This window comes from Saccoglossus kowalevskii, chromosome 10 (assembly GCF_978046115.1).
Source record: "Saccoglossus kowalevskii chromosome 10, keSacKowa6.1, whole genome shotgun sequence".
NCBI lineage: Eukaryota > Metazoa > Hemichordata > Enteropneusta > Harrimaniidae > Saccoglossus > Saccoglossus kowalevskii.
This window is the reverse complement of record NC_140650.1, coordinates 36,864,945-36,885,492: the sequence shown is the minus strand read 5'-3', so window position 1 is coordinate 36,885,492 and position 20,548 is coordinate 36,864,945. Positions and strand designations below refer to the sequence as shown.

The 20,548-nt window shown below is 37.1% G+C and overlaps 1 protein-coding gene across 1 annotated transcript in view; it reads left to right on the top strand.

The window, feature by feature from the left end:
* Positions 1–18,991, top strand: part of LOC100375962 (exocyst complex component 6B-like) — a 90,148-nt gene extending 71,157 nt beyond the window's left edge. The window contains exons 18-19 of the mRNA XM_085504574.1: positions 11,651–11,837; positions 13,504–18,991. Coding sequence (XP_085360700.1) covers positions 11,651–11,837; positions 13,504–13,648 — 332 coding nt within the window. The 3' untranslated portion in view covers positions 13,649–18,991. The remainder of the gene's footprint in view (positions 1–11,650; positions 11,838–13,503) is intronic.
* The last annotated feature ends 1,557 nt before the right edge of the window (positions 18,992–20,548 follow it).

Genomic DNA, 20,548 nt, shown 5'->3' with positions numbered 1-20,548 from the left:
GAGTGAATGCCATACCAATTCAGAATACTTCCATGTAGAGTGAATGCCGTACTAATTCAGAATACTTCCATGCAAAGTGAATGCCATACCAATTCAGAATACTTTCATGTAGAGTGAATGCCATACCAATTCAGAATACTTCCATGTAGAGTGAATGCCATACCAATTCAGAGTACTTCCATGTAGAGTGAATGCCATACCAATTCAAAATACTTCCATGTAGAGTAAATGCCATACCAATTCAGAATACTTCCATGTAGAGTGAATGCCATACCAATTCAGAATACTTCCATGTAGAGTGAATGCCATACCAATTCAGAATACTTCCATGTAGAGTGAATGCCATACCAATTCAGAGTACTTCCATGTAGAGTGAATGCCATACCAATTCAAAATACTTCCATGTAGAGTGAATGCCATACCAATTCAGAATACTTCCATGTAGAGTGAATGCCATACCAATTCAGAATACTTCCATGTAGAGTGAATACCATACCAATTCAGAGTACTTTCATGTAGAGTGAATGCCATGCCAATTCAGAATACTTCCATGTAGAGAGAATGCCATACCAATTCAGAATACTTCCATGTAGAGTGAATGCCATACCAATTCAGAATACTTCCATGTAGAGTGAATGCCATACCAATTCAGAATACTTCCATGTAGAGTGAATGCCATACTAATTCAGAATACTTCAGCAGTATTTGGTAGTGTGTTATACAGTGTGAATAGAGCAGTGTTTAGTAGTGTGTTATACAGTGTGAATAGAGCAGTGTTTGGTAGTGTGTTATACAGTGTGAATAGAGCAGTGTTTGGTAGTGTGTTATACAGTGTGAATAAAGCAGTGTTTAGTAGTGTGTTATACAGTGTGAATAGAGCAGTGTTTAGTAGTGTGTTATACAGTGTGAATAGAGCAGTATTTGGTGGTGTGTTATACAGTGTGAATATAGCAGTGTTTGGTAGTGTGTTATACAGTGTGAATAGAGCAGTGTTTGGTAGTGTGTTATACAGTGTGAATAGAGCAGTGTTTGGCAGTGTGTTATACAGTGTGAATAGAGCAGTATTTAGTAGTGTGTTATACAGTGTAAATAGAACAGTGTTTGGTAGTGTGTTATACAGTGTGAATAGAGCAGTATTTAGTAGTGTGTTATACAGTGTGAATAAAGCAGTGTTTAGTAGTGTGTTATACAGTGTGAATAAAGCAGTGTTTGGTAGTGTGTTATACAGTGTGAATAGTGCAGTATTTAGTAGTGTGTTATACAGTGTGAATAGAGCAGTGTTTGGTAGTGTGTTATACAGTGTGAATAGAGCAGTATTTAGTAGTGTGTTATACAGTGTGAATAGAGCAGTGTTTGGTAGTGTGTTATACAGTGTGAATAGAGCAGTGTTTGGTAGTGTGTTATACAGTGTGAATAGAGCAGTATTTAGTAGTGTGTTATACAGTGTGAATAAAGCAGTGTTTGGTAGTGTGTTATACAGTGTGAATAAAGCAGTGTTTGGTAGTGTGTTATACAGTGTGAATAGAGCAGTATTTGGTGGTGTGTTATACAGTGTGAATAGAGCAGTATTTGGTAGTGTGTTATACAGTGTGAATAGAGCAGTGTTTGGTAGTGTGTTATACAGTGTGAATAGAGCAGTATTTAGTAGTGTGTTATACAGTGTGAATAGAGCAGTGTTTGGTAGTGTGTTATACAGTGTGTATAAAGCAGTGTTTGGTAGTGTGTTATACAGTGTGAATAGAGCAGTGTTTGGTAGTGTGTTATACAGTGTGAATAGAGCAGTGTTTGGTAGTGTGTTATACAGTGTGATAGAGCAGTGTTTGGTAGTGTGTTATACAGTGTGAATAGAGCAGTATTTGGTAGTGTGTTATACAGTGTGAATAGAGCAGTATTTGGTAGTGTGTTATACAGTGTGAATAGAGCAGTGTTTAGTAGTGTGTTATACAGTGTGAATAGAGCAGTATTTGGTAGTGTGTTATACAGTGTGAATAGAGCAGTATTTGGTAGTGTGTTATACAGTGTGAATAGAGCAGTGTTTGGTAGTGTGTTATACAGTGTGAATAGAGCAGTGTTTGGTAGTGTGTTATACAGTGTGAATAGAGCAGTGTTTGGTAGTGTGTTATACAGTGTGAATAGAGCAGTGTTTGGTAGTGTGTTATACAGTGTGAATAGAGCAGTGTTTGGTAGTGTGTTATACAGTGTGAATAGAGCAGTATTTGGTAGTGTGTTATACAGTGTGAATAGAGCAGTGTTTGGTAGTGTGTTATACAGTGTGAATAGAGCAGTGTTTGGTAGTGTGTTATACAGTGTGAATAGAGCAGTGTTTGGTAGTGTGTTATACAGTGTGAATAGAGCAGTGTTTGGTAGTGTGTTATACAGTGTGAATAGAGCAGTATTTGGTAGTGTGTTATACAGTGTGAATAGAGCAGTGTTTGATAGTGTGTTATACAGTGTGAATAGAGCAGTGTTTGGTAGTGTGTTATACAGTGTGAATAAAGCAGTGTTTGGTAGTGTGTTATACAGTGTGAATAGAGCAGTATTTGGTAGTGTGTTATACAGTGTGAATAGAGCAGTGTTTGGTAGTGTTATACAGTGTGAATAGAGCAGTGTTTAGTAGTGTGTTATACAGTGTGAATAGAGCAGTGTTTGGTAGTGTGTTATACAGTGTGAATAGAGCAGTGTTTGGTAGTGTGTTATACAGTGTGAATAGAGTAGTGTTTAGTAGTGTGTTATACAGTGTGAATAGAGCAGTGTTTGGTAGTGTGTTAAACAGTGTGTATAAAGCAGTGTTTAGTAGTGTGTTATACAGTGTGAATAGAGCAGTATTTGGTAGTGTGTTATACAGTGTGAATAAAGCAGTGTTTAGTAGTGTGTTATACAGTGTGAATATGAGCAGTATTTGGTAGTGTGTTATACAGTGTGAATAAAGCAGTGTTTAGTAGTGTGTTATACAGTGTGAATAGAACAGTGTTTAGTAGTGTGTTATACAGTGTGAATAGAGCAGTGTTTGGTAGTGTGTTATACAGTGTGAATAGAACAGTGTTTAGTAGTGTGTTATACAGTGCGAATAGAGCAGTGTTTGGTAGTGTGTTAAACAGTGTGTATAAAGCAGTGTTTAGTAGTGTGTTATACAGTGTGAATAGAGCAGTATTTGGTAGTGTGTTATACAGTGTGAATAAAGCAGTGTTTAGTAGTGTGTTATACAGTGTGAATAGAGCAGTATTTGGTGGTGTGTTATATAGTGTGAATAGAGCAGTGTTTGGTAGTGTGTTATACAGTGTGAATAGAGCAGTGTTTGGTAGTGTGTTATACAGTGTGAATAGAGCAGTATTTGGTGGTGTGTTATACAGTGTGAATAGAGTAGTATTTGGTAGTGTGTTATACAGTGTGAATAGAGCAGTGTTTGGTAGTGTGTTATACAGTGTGAATAGAGCAGTATTTAGTAGTGTTATACAGTGTGAATAGAGCAGTGTTTGGTAGTGTGTTATACAGTGTGAATAAAGCAGTGTTTGGTAGTGTGTTATACAGTGTGAATAGAGCAGTATTTGGTGGTGTGTTATACAGTGTGAATAGAGCAGTATTTGGTAGTGTGTTATACAGTGTGAATAGAGCAGTGTTTGGTAGTGTGTTATACAGTGTGTATAAAGCAGTGTTTGGTAGTGTGTTATACAGTGTGAATAGAGCAGTGTTTGGTAGTGTGTTATACAGTGTGAATAGAGCAGTGTTTGGTAGTGTGTTATACAGTGTGAATAGAGCAGTGTTTGGTAGTGTGTTATACAGTGTGAATAGAGCAGTGTTTGGTAGTGTGTTATACAGTGTGAATAGAGCAGTATTTGGTAGTGTGTTATACAGTGTGAATAGAGCAGTATTTGGTAGTGTGTTATACAGTGTGAATAGAACAGTGTTTGGTAGTGTGTTATACAGTGTGAATAGAGCAGTGTTTGGTAGTGTGTTATACAGTGTGAATAAAGCAGTGCTTGGTAGTGTGTTATACAGTGTGAATAGAGCAGTATTTGGTAGTGTGTTATACAGTGTGAATAGAGCAGTGTTTGGTAGTGTGTTATACAGTGTGAATAGAGCAGTGTTTAGTAGTGTGTTATACAGTGTGAATAGAGCAGTGTTTGGTAGTGTGTTATACAGTGTGAATAGAGCAGTGTTTGGTAGTGTGTTATACAGTGTGAATGGAGCAGTGTTTGGTAGTGTGTTATACAGTGTGAATAGAGTAGTGTTTAGTAGTGTGTTATACAGTGTGAATAGAGCAGTGTTTGGTAGTGTGTTAAACAGTGTGTATAAAGCAGTGTTTAGTAGTGTGTTGTACAGTGTGAATAGAGCAGTATTTGGTAGTGTGTTATACAGTGTGAATAAAGCAGTGTTTAGTAGTGTGTTATACAGTGTGAATATAAGCAGTATTTGGTAGTGTGTTATACAGTGTGAATAAAGCAGTGTTTAGTAGTGTGTTATACAGTGTGAATAAAGCAGTGTTTAGTAGTGTGTTATACAGTGTGAATAGAACAGTGTTTAGTAGTGTGTTATACAGTGTGAATAGAGCAGTGTTTGGTAGTGTGTTATACAGTGTGAATAGAACAGTGTTTAGTAGTGTGTTATACAGTGTGAGTAGAGCAGTGTTTGGTAGTGTGTTAAACAGTGTGTATAAAGCAGTGTTTAGTAGTGTGTTATACAGTGTGAATAGAGCAGTATTTGGTAGTGTGTTATACAGTGTGAATAAAGCAGTGTTTAGTAGTGTGTTATACAGTGTGAATATGAGCAGTATTTGGTAGTGTGTTATACAGTGTGAATAAAGCAGTGTTTAGTAGTGTGTTATACAGTGTGAATAGAGCAGTGTTTAGTAGTGTGTTATACAATGTGAATAGAGCAGTGTTTAGTAGTGTGTTATACAGTGTGAATATAGCAGTGTTTGGTAGTGTGTTATACAGTGTGAATAGAGCAGTGTTTAGTAGTGTGTTATTCAATGTGAATAGAGCAGTGTTTAGTAGTGTGTTATACAGTGTGAATAGAGCAGTGTTTGGTAGTGTGTTATTCAGTGTGAATAGAGCAGTGTTTGGTAGTGTGTTATACAGTGTGAATAGAGCAGTGTTTAGTAGTGTGTTATACAGTGTGAATAGAGCAGTGTTTAGTGTGTTATACAGTGTGAATAGAGCAGTGTTTAGTAGTGTGTTATACAGTGTGAATAGAGCAGTGTTTGGTAGTGTGTTATACAGTATGAATAGAGCAGTGTTTGGTAGTGTGTTATACATTGTGAATAAAGCAGTGTTTGGTAGTGTATTATACAGTGTGAATAGAGCAGTATTTAGTAGTGTGTTATACAGTGTGAATAGAGCAGTATTTAGTAGTGTGTTATACAGTGTGAATAGAGCAGTGTTCGGTAGTGTGTTATACAGTGTGAATAAAGCAGTGTTTAGTAGTGTGTTATACGATGTGAATAGAGCAGTGTTTGGTAGTGTGTTATACAGTGTGAATATAGCAGTGTTTGGTAGTGTGTTATACAGTGTGAATAGAGCAGTGTTTGGTAGTGTGTTATACAGTGTGAATAGAGCAGTGTTTGGTAGTGTGTTATACAGTGTGAATAAAGCAGTGTTTGGTGGTGTGTTATACAGTGTGAATAAAGCAGTGTTTCGTAGTGTGTTATACAGTGTGAATAGAACAGTGTTTGGTAGTGTGTTATACAGTGTGAATAAAGCAGTGTTTTGTAGTGTGTTATACGATGTGAATAGAGCAGTGTTTGGTAGTGTGTTATACAGTGTGAATATAGCAGTGTTTGGTAGTGTGTTATACAGTGTGAATAGAGCAGTGTTTGGTAGTGTGTTATACAGTGTGAATAGAGCAGTGTTTGGCAGTGTGTTATACAGTGTGAATAGAGCAGTATTTAGTAGTGTGTTATACAGTGTGAATAGAGCAGTGTTTGGTAGTGTGTTATACAGTGTGAATAGAGCAGTGTTTGGCAGTGTGTTATACAGTGTGAATAGAGCAGTGTTTGGTAGTGTGTTATACAGTGTGAATAGAGCAGTGTTTGGTAGTGTGTTATCCAGTGTGAATAAAGCAGTGTTTAGTAGTGTGAATAGAGCAATGTTTGGTAGTGTGTTATACAGTGTGAATAAAGCAGTGTTTGGTAGTGTGTTATACAGTGTGAATAGAGCAGTGTTTGGTAGTGTGTTATACAGTGTGAATAGAGCAGTGTTTGGTAGTGTGTTATACAGTGAATAGAGCACTGTTTGGTAGTGTGTTATACAGTGTGAATACAGCGCAGTGTTTAGTAGTGTGTTATACAGTGTGAATAGAGCAGTGTTTGGTAGTGTGTTATACAGTGTGAATAGAGCAGTGTTTAGTAGTGTGTTATACATTGTGAATAGAGCAGTGTTTGGTAGTGTGTTATACAGTGTGAATAGAGCAGTGTTTGGTAGTGTGTTATACAGTGTGAATAGAGCAGTGTTTGGTAGTGTGTTATACAGTGTGAATAGAGCAGTGTTTGGTAGTGTTATACAATGTGAATAGAGCAGTGTTTGGTAGTGTGTTATACAGTGTGAATAGAGCAGTGTTTAGTAGTGTGTTATACAATGTGAATAGAGCAGTGTTTAGTAGTGTGTTATACAGTGTGAATATAGCAGTGTTTGGTAGTGTGTTATACAGTGTGAATAGAGCAGTGTTTGGTAGTGTGTTATACAGTGTGAATAGAGCAGTGTTTGGTAGTGTGTTATACAGTGAATAGAGCACTGTTTGGTAGTGTGTTATACAGTGTGAATAGAACAGTGTTTGGTAGTGTGTTATACAGTGTGAATAGAGCAGTGTTTGGTAGTGTGTTATACAGTGTGAATAGAGCAGTGTTTGGTAGTGTGTTATACAGTGTGAATAGAGCAGTATTTGGTAGTGTGTTATACAGTGTGAATAAAGCAGTGTTTAGTAGTGTGTTATACAGTGTGAATAAAGCAGTGTTTAGTAGTGTGTTATACAGTGTGAATAGAGCAGTATTTGGTAGTGTGTTATACAGTGTGAATAAAGCAGTGTTTAGTAGTGTGCTATACAGTGTGAATAAAGCAGTGTTTAGTAGTGTGTTATACAGTGTGAATAGAACAGTGTTTAGTAGTGTGTTATACATTGTGAATAGAGCAGTGTTTGGTGGTGTGTTATACAGTGTGAATAGAGCAGTGTTTGGTATTGTGTTATGCAGTGTTTGGTAGTGTGTTATACAGTGTGAATAGAGCAGTGTTTGGTAGTGTGTTATACAGTGTGAATAGAGCAGTGTTTGGTGGTGTGTTATACAGTGTGAATAAAGCAGTGTTTAGTAGTGTGTTATACAGTGTGAATATAGCAGTGTTTAGTAGTGTGTTATACAGTGTGAATAGAGCAGTGTTTGGTAGTGTGTTATACAGTGTGAATAGAGCAGTGTTTAGTAGTGTGTTATACAGTGTGAATAGAGCAGTGTTTGGTAGTGTGTTATACAGTGTGAATAGAGCAGTGTTTGGTAGTGTGTTATACAGTGTGAATAGAGCAGTGTTTGGTAGTGTTATACAATGTGAATAGAGCAGTGTTTGGTAGTGTGTTATACAGTGTGAATAGAGCAGTGTTTAGTAGTGTGTTATACAATGTGAATAGAGCAGTGTTTAGTAGTGTGTTATACAGTGTGAATATAGCAGTGTTTGGTAGTGTGTTATACAGTGTGAATAGAGCAGTGTTTGGTAGTGTGTTATACAGTGTGAATAGAGCAGTGTTTGGTAGTGTGTTATACAGTGAATAGAGCACTGTTTGGTAGTGTGTTATACAGTGTGAATAAAGCAGTGTTTAGTAGTGTGTTATACAGTGTGAATAGAGCAGTATTTGGTAGTGTGTTATACAGTGTGAATAAAGCAGTGTTTAGTAGTGTGTTATACAGTGTGAATAAAGCAGTGTTTAGTAGTGTGTTATACAGTGTGAATAGAACAGTGTTTAGTAGTGTGTTATACATTGTGAATAGAGCAGTGTTTGGTGGTGTGTTATACAGTGTGAATAGAGCAGTGTTTGGTAGTGTGTTATGCAGTGTTTGGTAGTGTGTTATACAGTGTGAATAGAGCAGTGTTTGGTAGTGTGTTATACAGTGTGAATAGAGCAGTGTTTGGTAGTGTGTTATACAGTGTGAATAGAGCAGTGTTTGGTGGTGTGTTATACAGTGTGAATAAAGCAGTGTTTAGTAGTGTGTTATACAGTGTGAATAGAGCAGTGTTTAGTAGTGTGTTATACAGTGTGAATAGAGCAGTGTTTGGTAGTGTGTTATACAGTGTGAATAGAGCAGTGTTTGGTAGTGTGTTATACAGTGTGAATAGAGCAGTATTTGGTAGTGTGTTATACAGTGTGAATAAAGCAGTGTTTAGTAGTGTGTTATACAGTGTGAATAAAGCAGTGTTTAGTAGTGTGTTATACAGTGTGAATAGAGCAGTATTTGGTAGTGTGTTATACAGTGTGAATAAAGCAGTGTTTAGTAGTGTGTTATACAGTGTGAATAAAGCAGTGTTTAGTAGTGTGTTATACAGTGTGAATAGAACAGTGTTTAGTAGTGTGTTATACATTGTGAATAGAGCAGTGTTTGGTGGTGTGTTATACAGTGTGAATAGAGCAGTGTTTGGTATTGTGTTATGCAGTGTTTGGTAGTGTGTTATACAGTGTGAATAGAGCAGTGTTTGGTAGTGTGTTATACAGTGTGAATAGAGCAGTGTTTGGTGGTGTGTTATACAGTGTGAATAAAGCAGTGTTTAGTAGTGTGTTATACAGTGTGAATATAGCAGTGTTTAGTAGTGTGTTATACAGTGTGAATAGAGCAGTGTTTGGTAGTGTGTTATACAGTGTGAATACAGCAGTGTTTAGTAGTGTGTTATACAGTGTGAATAGAGCAGTGTTTGGTAGTGTGTTATACAGTGTGAATAGAGCAGTGTTTGGTAGTGTGTTATACAGTGTGAATAGAGCAGTGTTTGGTAGTGTTATACAATGTGAATAGAGCAGTGTTTGGTAGTGTGTTATACAGTGTGAATAGAGCAGTGTTTAGTAGTGTGTTATACAATGTGAATAGAGCAGTGTTTAGTAGTGTGTTATACAGTGTGAATATAGCAGTGTTTGGTAGTGTGTTATACAGTGTGAATAGAGCAGTGTTTGGTAGTGTGTTATACAGTGTGAATAGAGCAGTGTTTGGTAGTGTGTTATACAGTGAATAGAGCACTGTTTGGTAGTGTGTTATACAGTGTGAATAGAACAGTGTTTGGTAGTGTGTTATACAGTGTGAATAGAGCAGTGTTTGGTAGTGTGTTATACAGTGTGAATAGAGCAGTGTTTGGTAGTGTGTTATACAGTGTGAATAGAGCAGTATTTGGTAGTGTGTTATACAGTGTGAATAAAGCAGTGTTTAGTAGTGTGTTATACAGTGTGAATAAAGCAGTGTTTAGTAGTGTGTTATACAGTGTGAATAGAGCAGTATTTGGTAGTGTGTTATACAGTGTGAATAAAGCAGTGTTTAGTAGTGTGTTATACAGTGTGAATAAAGCAGTGTTTAGTAGTGTGTTATACAGTGTGAATAGAACAGTGTTTAGTAGTGTGTTATACATTGTGAATAGAGCAGTGTTTGGTGGTGTGTTATACAGTGTGAATAGAGCAGTGTTTGGTAGTGTGTTATGCAGTGTTTGGTAGTGTGTTATACAGTGTGAATAGAGCAGTGTTTGGTAGTGTGTTATACAGTGTGAATAGAGCAGTGTTTGGTAGTGTGTTATACAGTGTGAATAGAGCAGTGTTTGGTGGTGTGTTATACAGTGTGAATAAAGCAGTGTTTAGTAGTGTGTTATACAGTGTGAATAGAGCAGTGTTTAGTAGTGTGTTATACAGTGTGAATAGAGCAGTGTTTGGTAGTGTGTTATACAGTGTGAATAGAGCAGTGTTTAGTAGTGTGTTATACATTGTGAATAGAGCAGTGTTTGGTAGTGTGTTATACAGTGTGAATAGAGCAGTGTTTGGTAGTGTGTTATACAGTGTGAATAGAGCAGTGTTTGGTAGTGTTATACAATGTGAATAGAGCAGTGTTTAGTAGTGTGTTATACATTGTGAATAGAGCAGTGTTTGGTAGTGTGTTATACAGTGTGAATAAAGCAGTGTTTAGTAGTGTGTTATACAGTGTGAATAAAGCAGTGTTTAGTAGTGTGTTATACAGTGTGAATAGAGCAGTATTTGGTAGTGTGTTATACAGTGTGAATAAAGCAGTGTTTAGTAGTGTGTTATACAGTGTGAATAAAGCAGTGTTTAGTAGTGTGTTATACAGTGTGAATAGAACAGTGTTTAGTAGTGTGTTATACAGTGTGAATAGAGCAGTGTTTAGTAGTGTGTTATACATTGTGAATAGAGCAGTGTTTGGTAGTGTGTTATACAGTGTGAATAAAGCAGTGTTTAGTAGTGTGTTATACAGTGTGAATAAAGCAGTGTTTAGTAGTGTGTTATACAGTGTGAATAGAGCAGTATTTGGTAGTGTGTTATACAGTGTGAATAAAGCAGTGTTTAGTAGTGTGTTATACAGTGTGAATAAAGCAGTGTTTAGTAGTGTGTTATACAGTGTGAATAGAACAGTGTTTGGTAGTGTGTTATACAGTGTGAATAGAGCAGTATTTGGTAGTGTGTTATACAGTGTGAATAGAGCAGTGTTTGGTAGTGTGTTATGCAGTGTTTGGTAGTGTGTTGTACAGTGTGAATAGAGCAGTGTTTGGTGGTGTGTTATACAGTGAATAAAGCAGTGTTTAGTAGTGTGTTATACAGTGTGAATAGAGCAGTGTTTAGTAGTGTGTTATACAGTGTGAATAGAGCAGTGTTTGGTAGTGTGTTATACAGTGTGAATAGAGCAGTGTTTAGTAGTGTGTTATACATTGTGAATAGAGCAGTGTTTGGTAGTGTGTTATACAGTGTGAATAGAGCAGTGTTTGGTAGTGTGTTATACAGTATGAATAGAGCAGTGTTTGGTAGTGTGTTATACAGTGTGAATAGAGCAGTGTTTGGTAGTGTGTTATACAGTGTGAATAGAGCAGTGTTTGGTAGTGTGTTATACAGTGTGAATAGAGCAGTGTTTAGTAGTGTGTTATACAGTGTGAATAGAGCAGTGTTTAGTAGTGTGTTATACAGTGTGAATAGAGCAGTGTTTAGTAGTGTGTTATACAGTGTGAATAGAACAGTGTTTAGTAGTGTGTTATACAGTGTGAATAGAGCAGTGTTTGGTAGTGTGAATAGAGCAGTGTTTAGTAGTGTGTTATACAGTGTGAATAGAGCAGTGTTTAGTAGTATGTTATACAGTGTGAATAGAGCAGTGTTTAGTAGTGTGTTATACAGTGTGAATAGAGCAGTATTTGGTAGTGTGTTATACAGTGTGAATAGAGCAGTGTTTAGTAGTGTGTTATACAGTGTGAATAGAGCAGTGTTTGGTAGTGTGTTATACAGTGTGAAAAGAGCAGTGTTTGGTAGTGTGTTATACAGTGTGAATAAAGCAGTGTTTAGTAGTGTGTTATACAGTGTGAATAGAGCAGTGTTTAGTAGTGTGTTATACAGTGTGAATAGAGCAGTGTTTGGTAGTGTGTTATACAGTGTGAATAGAGCTGTATTTTGTAGACTTAGCTAATAATAACCTATCATTTTTCATATTCAGAGTTTGCAAATTCAGAGCCAGTGCCAGGTTTTCAAGATGGTGCATTACAGATGACATTTGTTGAACTCCGACAACTCCTAGATTTATTCATGACATGGGATTGGTCATCATACTTAGCTGATTATGGTCAGAGTAGAAGTAAATATCTGAGAGTGAGCCCACAGAGAGCATTGACACTTCTTGAAAAGTAAGTCCACAGTGCACTGACCCTTGAAAATAAATCCATTGAGTACTGACCCTTGAAAAGTAAGTCCATTGACTACTGACCCTTGAAAAGTAAATCCATTGAGTATTGACCCTTGAAAAGTAAGTCCATTGAATACTGACCTTTGAAAAGTAAATCCATTGAGCTCTGACCCTTGAAAAGTAAATCCATTGAGTGTTGACCCTTGAAAAGTAAGTCCATTGAGTACTGACCCTTGAAAGGTAAATTCATTGAGCACTGACCCTTGAAAAGTAAATTCATTGAGCACTGACCCTTGAAAAGTAAATCCATTGAGCACTGACGCTTGAAAAGTAAATCCATTGAGTACTGACCTTTGAAAAGTAAGTCCATTGAGTACTGACTCTTGAAAAGTAAATCCATTGAATACTGACCCTTGAAAAGTAAGTCCATTGAGTACTGACCCTTGAAAAGTAAGTCCATTGAGTATTGACCCTTGAAAAGTAAATCCATTGAGTACTGACTCTTGAAAAGTAAATCCATTGAGTTCTGACCCTTGAAAAGTAAGTCTGTTGAGTACTGACCCTTGAAAAGTAAGTCCATTGAGTACTGACCCTTGAAAAGTAAGTCCATTGAGTACTGAGCCTTGAAAAGTAAATCCATTGAGTACTGACCATTGAAAGGTAAATCCATTGAGTACTGACCATTGAAAGGTAAATCCATTGAGTACTGACCATTGAAAGGTAAATCCATTGAGTACTGACTCTTGAAAAGTAAATCCATTGAGTACTGACCCTTGAAAAGTAAGTCCATTGAGTACTGACTCTTGAAAAATAAGTCCATTGAGTACTGACCCTTGAAAAGTAAGTCCATTGAGTACTGACCCTTGAACAGTAAGTCCATTGAGTACTGACCCTTGAAAAGTAAGTCCATTGAGTACTGACTCTTGAAAAGTAAATCCATTGAGTACTGACCCTTGAAAAGTAAGTCCATTGAGTACTGACTCTTGAAAAATAAGTCCATTGAGTACTGACCCTTGAAAAGTAAGTCCATTGAGTACTGACCCTTGAAAAGTAAGTCCATTGAGTACTGACCCTTGAAAAGTAAGTCCATTGAGTACTGACCCTTGAAAAATAAGTCCATTGAGTACTGACCCTTGAAAAGTAAGTCCATTGAGTACTGACCCTTGAAAAGTAAGTCCATTGAGTACTGACCCTTGAAAAGTAAATCCATTGAGTACTGACCCTTGAAAAGTAAATCCATTGAGTACTGACCCTTGAAAAGTAAATCCATTTAGTACTGACCCTTGAAAAATATGTCCATTGAGCACCGACCCTTGAAAAGTAAATCCATTGAGTCCTGACCCTTGAAAAGTAAGTCTGTTGAGTACTGACCCTTGAAAAGTAAGTCCGTTGAGTACTGACTCTTGATAAGTAAATTCATTGAGTACTGACCCTTGAAAAGTAAATCCATTGAGTACTGACCCTTGAAAAGTAAGTCCATTGAGTACTGACCCTTGAAAAGTAAGTCCATTGAGTACTGACCCTTGAAAAATAAGTCCATTGAACAGTGACCCTTTTTCGAGAAAGTTCACAGAGCGTGGGCCCTTCACCAAAAAAGTATGGATCCTTGGTACAAAATTAACCCCTATCTGGTCAGGTCAATATTATAATAATATTTCACTTTACAGGATGAAAGATGCAGATAAGAAGAAACATTTGTTATCTACATTTAAAAAGAATGAAAGAGACAAAAAGAAACTGATGGACACCGTAATGAAGCAATTGAGAAGCCTTGCTAATGCAGGAAGTGGTCAAGGAAAGGCACAAAGCTGAAAGAAGATGATACCAGCGTAACTGAGATTGCAGAACATACAGAGGTCACTCATGTGTGCAATACACAGCAATATGTCGCTGTGGTTTGAAGTGTTGCCAAATAATCGGATAAGATATCACGTGTGGAGGATATACTGTAAATATTGTACTGTTTCTGGAGTATAAAATGTGTGGCCTTGATTTGTGGTCTGCATGTATATATAGCATATATTGATTAGTGAATACAACCTTTATGTAAGGAAATCATTATTTTGTACTTCACACTTACATGCTGCACTGTAATATATGTGCTGATTCGTCTTTGAATGCCACCCCTGCTTTCACCCCCGGATTCAATTATCATAGAGATGGTTATTTTTCTTATTCTGTTCTATTGTTATTGATGTGTGAATAAAAATCCTGTACAGAAATCACTCTCATACCAAGATATGTGCAGAAATCACTCACACCAAGACATGTGCAGAAATCACTCTCATACCATGACATGTGCAGAAATCACTCTTTCACCAAGACATGTGAGGAAATCACTCGCATCTCGACATGTGCAGAAATCACTGGCATCTTGACATGTGCAGAAATCACTTTCCCGCCAAGACATGTGCAGAAATCACTCTCATACCATGACATGTGCAGAAATCACTCTTTCACCAAGACATGTGAGGAAATCACTCGCATCTCGACATGTGCAGAAATCACTCGCATCTCGACATGTGCAGAAATCACTCGCATCTTGACATGTGCAGAAATCACTTTCCCGCCAAGACTTGTGCAGAAATCACTCTCATCCCAAGACATGTGCAGAAATCACTCTCACACCACATGTGCAGAAATCACTCTCACACCAAGACATGTGCAGAAATTACTCTCATACCAAGACATGTGCAGAAATCACTCTCACACCAAGACATGTCCAGAAATCACTCTCATACCACGACGACGTGTGCAGAAATCACTCACACCACATGTGCAGAAATCACTCTCACACCACATGTGCAGAAATCACTCTCACACCAAGACATGTGCAGAAATTACTCTCATACCAAGACATGTGCAGAAATCACTCACACCAGACGTGCAGAAATCACTCTCACAGCACATGTGCAGAAATCACTCTCACAGCACATGTGCAGAAATCACTCTAACACCAAGACATGTGCAGAAATTACTCTCATACCAAGACATGTGCAGAAATCACTCTCACACCAAGACATGTGCAGAAATTACTCTCATACCAAGACATGTGCAGAAATTACTCTCATACCACATGTGCAGAAATCACTCTCACACCACGACATGTGCAGAAATCACTCTCACGCTAAGACATGTGAGGAAATCACTCTCACACCAAACCATGTGCAGAAATCACTCTCAGACCAAGACGTGCAAAAATCACTCTCATCCCAAGACATGTGCAGAAATCACTCTCACACCAGGACATGTGCAGAAATCACTCTCACACTAAGACTTGTGCAGAAATCACTCTCATCCCAAGACATGTGAGGAATTCACTCTCACGCTAAGACATGTGAGGAAATCACTCTCACACCAAACCATGTGCAGAAATCACTCTCAGACCAAGACGTGCAAAAATCACTCTCATCCCAAGACATGTGCAGAAATCACTCTCACACCAAGACATGTGCAGAAATCACTCTCATACCAAGACATGTGCAGAAATCACTCTCATACCAAGACATGTGCAGAAATCACTCTCACACCAAACCATGTGCAGAAATCACTCTCAGACCAAGACGTGCAAAAATCACTCTCATCCCAAGACATATGCAGAAATCACTCTCACACCAAGACATGTGCAGAAATCACTCTCACACCAAACCATGTGCAGAAATCACTCTCAAACCAAGACATGTGAGGAATTCACTCTCACGCTAAGACATGTGAGGAAATCACTCTCACACCAAACCATGTGCAGAAATCACTCTCAGACCAAGACGTGCAAAAATCACTCTCATCCCAAGACATGTGCAGAAATCACTCTCACACCAAGACATGTGCAGAAATCACTCTCATACCAAGACATGTGCAGAAATCACTCTCATACCAGGACATGTGCAGAAATCACTCTCACACCAAACCATGTGCAGAAATCACTCTCAGACCAAGACGTGCAAAAATCACTCTCATCCCAAGACATGTGCAGAAATCACTCTCACGCCAAGACATGTGCAGAAATCACTCTCACACCAAGACATGTGCAGAAATCACTCTCACACCAAGACATGTGCAGAAATCACTCTCATACCAAGACGTGTGCAGAAATCACTCATACCAAGACGTGTGCAGAAATCACTCATACCAAGACGTGTGGAAATCACTCTCATACCAAGACATGTGCAGAAATTACTCATACCAAGACATGTGCAGAAATCACTCACACCAAGACATGTGCAGAAATCACTCTCATACCAAGACATGTGCAGAAATCACTCATACCAAGACGTGTGCAGAAATCACTCATACCAAGACGTGTGGAAATCACTCTCATACCAAGACATGTGCAGAAATCACTCTCACACCAAGACATGTGCAGAAATCACTCTCACACCAAGACATGTGCAGAAATCACTCATACCAAGACGTGTGGAAATCACTCATGACATGCAGGGGGTATCAGCCCATGAAATGGATATTTAACTGCCCATGTGACCAAGATTTTGTTTTTGTCAAAGTAAACGGGACATAACGGGCAAGAAATGGCCATCTTATGTCAGAATGTTTTTATTCATTTTCAAAATAATGCATGCAAACATTGCATTGAAGAGTTTCTGCTTCATATTAAGCTGAAAACTGAGATGACTTTCAGATATTGTAATTTACATTGTATCAACAGATTTTTCTTTTCTAATGATTTAAATTATATAGAAAGCAGTTGCTTTTATGCTTAATGCATTGTACAGATTTTTTGGGGGTGGGTTTCCAAAATGTGTGAAATTATGTGGTTATAGAAGTCCAGGTGATAACCATTGGTATTCAGGCTTGATGTTCATTTCCAAGAAAACAATTATGTTAAAAAAACATGTCATATGCCATGAATTTGAACAAAATATTCAGTGTTGCTTTCTGTTGTATTGTCTGCAAATACCTAACCCTGGCATGAACGAGTTGCACTTTTGCTAGCATTCTTTGGGAGAAAGTTGTTGAAAGATGGTGCTACTTTTTATGAAAATGAAATGAACTATGGAGTTTGATGGATAGCCATGCTTGAAATGTGTCTAAATCATCACCATAAGGACTGTGGAAGTTTGATTGGCAGACTGTGGTGTTTAGTTTATTGAGGTTTTTTATCTTGTCTGTATCATTGTTGATGAAGGTCAAGGTATTAGAGGAACATGTCTGTCCTTGTCATTGTCCCTATTTAAACTCTTTTTCTTGTGGTTACAACAACTTTATCTTCAAATTTGGAATTTTTATCACTATGAAATATCAACAAGTTAAATTTTTGTGTAACTAGCATGTGCAATTTTTAAGACATAGGGGAAATTATTCTGAATTATAACATTTGTGGACAGAATGAAGACATTTACATTGCTAATAATGATAACCAGATGTTGGTAATAAGATCTGTCAATTAGACAATTGTTAAATTGATATGTTTTCATGGTGTAGTATAAATAACAAAAGTGACAATTAAGTGTACTTTATTTTTCTTGCCAAATTTTGCTTATCTGTATTACTGTACTTTTATTTTTTAGAAACTTTTATACAGTTATAGTTTATATTATTCTATAAGGGACACTGGGATTAACACAGTACATGTAGTATTATATGAGGAACATAAATATTACTCCACTTCTGATCAGTATTGTTCCCACTTAAATTTTATTTATTATTTTGTGCACAAAATGTTTAGATTATTTAAAATTAATATTACTATTATTTTTTGGAACTTTTATACAATTATAGTTTATATTTTCTATAAAGGACACTGAGATTAACACAGTACATGTAGTATTATTTGAGAAACATAAATATTGTTCCCACTTAAATTTTATTTTGTATTTTGTGCACAAAATGTTAAGATATATTATTACATTGTTCTAGGACGAACTTTGCCTTGAAAAGAAAAGATCAAAGATCATTACTTTGTAGCCGTCCTTCCATTTATTGTCTAGATTCTCAGTGGGCAAGGTTGTAATAATTACGCTATGTTCTTTTATATACAAGCAAGTTTGTAGAGAATAGGACTGCTTACACAGGGTGTGGTTGAAACATGTTTTACTGTAACCTCAAACATAGCACTATTATTGAATTATCCAAGTTTTATCTTAATTGTTTGATTTTTAAATATATGACTGCCAGTATGCATCTCAGAGATATGACATGACTTTCAAGTTATTTGAAATTTCACAACTTTTCTAATACAACAGAGCTCAGAATAGCATGTATTCTATGATTCTTGATATATACTAGTTATCATTAATGTTGTATTGTTTTGTTACATACTGCCTTAAATTATTTCATTGGCAATGCTCTCCAGTCATGTGTGCATGATAAGTATTCCTACAATCAGGAAGTACAAGGAATTCGCATATTACTCTGACCATCGGAAATTCTCACACTAGTTTGTCCTCTATTGTAAGCCATCGGAAATTCTCACACTAATATGTCCACTGTTGTAAGCTATCGGGAATTCTCACACTAATATGTCCACTGTTGTAAGCTATCGGGAATTCTCACACTAATATGTCCACTGTTGTAGGCTATCGGGAATTCTCACACTAATATGTCCACTGTTGTAAGCTATCAGGAATTCTCACACTAATATGTCCACTGTTGTAAGCTATCAGGAATTCTCACACTAATATGTCCACTGTTGTAAGCTATCGGGAATTCTCATACTAATATGTCCACTGTTGTAGGCTATCAGGAATTCTCACACTAATATGTCCACTGTTGTAAGCTATCAGGAATTCTCACACTAATATGTCAACTGTTGTAAGCTATCGGGAATTCTCACACTAATATGTCCACTGTTGTAAGCTACTACCAAGAAAATATATGAAAGATTTAGAAGCAATTTTAATATACACTTCAATCTGTGTGACAGAAACATGACATGGATACATTTATATTGTAAAAGAAAAATTATCATTTTGCTAGGATTTGTTATATAACCACTCATTTATTGAGCTGTCTGTTTATATTGTGTATTGTGTTTCTAGCCAGAGAGGGCAGTGTTTGTGAATATCGTCTTCCACATACGTGTCCACCTGTCTGCTTTGCCTACTTTTTGAAGTACCACAGTCGCCACCTGAGTTTGATACAACTGTGTATTTTAATTTTTCAATTTCCTGCCATAAAATAAAGAATACCTTAAATTTGTTTATGCTGTCAATTTATTTCCTACAATTTTAAATCAATCATTGTTAGGTGTGCTCAGTCAGTGTGACAGCCACTGTCCACAAAACCTCACCTCACCACCACCACCACCACCAATTTTACTATGAGTGAGTTACACTTTATTATTATTAATTACATGACTAACAATTGGTTTAATTGACAAGGTAGTTCCTTACTGGGCTATTTAATACCACAGATGCAGGACAATCGCCATGGAAAAGAGGGGTATTGCTTGAATTTTGCACAAAGATCACAAACATAAATAATCCAAATTTCTGTCGGTGGGGCATCATCAGTGCCTGGTGTGAGCCGGATCTTTAATTCGCCCATGCTCAATCATAGCATGTACTACCTATCACTGTATGGTCCATCACCAGTGTCAGTGGATTTTCAAGAACATTTTATTTTGTTCTTTTCACTTTAGTTTGTGTTCTGTTGCACTCTAACTGTGACAGTGTTGATTCAGTTGGAATAATTTTGTATTGAGTGTGGTGTAACCTTTATCCTGCCAGCCCCATGTACTATTACATTGATCTGACAAAATAAGGTCTAATTACACTGGTCATTGCAGTAGTGCCCGTTTTTTTAATGTGTATATATTGTATTTTTTGTGTCATTCAGTGCTTCTTGATCACTTCTCAAAAACATGTACATTTTTGCATTAATCATATGGGTGAGGAGGGACAACAAAATACAACATACATTCACTCACCAATTATTGATTAGAAAATGAGGAATGAATGCTTACTTTACCTTTCATAACATTTTAAACTTATCACCCACATTGCCAGCCATTTATCCAACACATTACAAATGACAAATTTGTTTCACCTCATCGTTGATGGTAAAATTCAATACAAGGAAGACAACTTATGCAAAAACATCTTTGTGGCACTAAATTCCCAAACAATCCAAAGCATGCCAACACCAATGTTTGCACATGCAGTGCCACCACATTTCCAAGCTCTGCCAAAAAGCAGCACGCTATTACAAAGATATATATTCTAAAATGTTTATGGTAATCAGCAACCAGTCATCTGCCCATTGCACCATGCCTATATTAAGTTTGTGTTAAAAGAACATCTCTACCTACCAGTGTTGGGGCGGTGTTACCAGGAGACTTAAAGGACTACTTCCATTATTCCCACTCAATGACAATCATGATTAGTTGGTTGCAGCCAGGATTCTGTCTGTTATTTTTACACTACCTGGTTTCATGTCATTAGTTACATTAATCATACTTTTGGATTATAGCTGCACCATAGACAGGGAGCTAAAGCTTTCTTTTTTGCCTTGAATCGCCTTCCATTTTAGGATCATTTCCTCGATATAGATGTTGCTACACAACAAGAGCTTGAGAGTGACATCTAGGGTCCGGTCCATCGCCACATACATGCTGAGAAGTAATGCGATGGGAACTTAAGTTTTTTGTTGGAGTAAAGCCAGCTTTATGGCCGTGATGTCATCAGCTAAATTGATGCTAAGCTGCAGAGACTGTCTTCTAAGTTGTTATGTCACATCTAACTAACCACCAGAGTG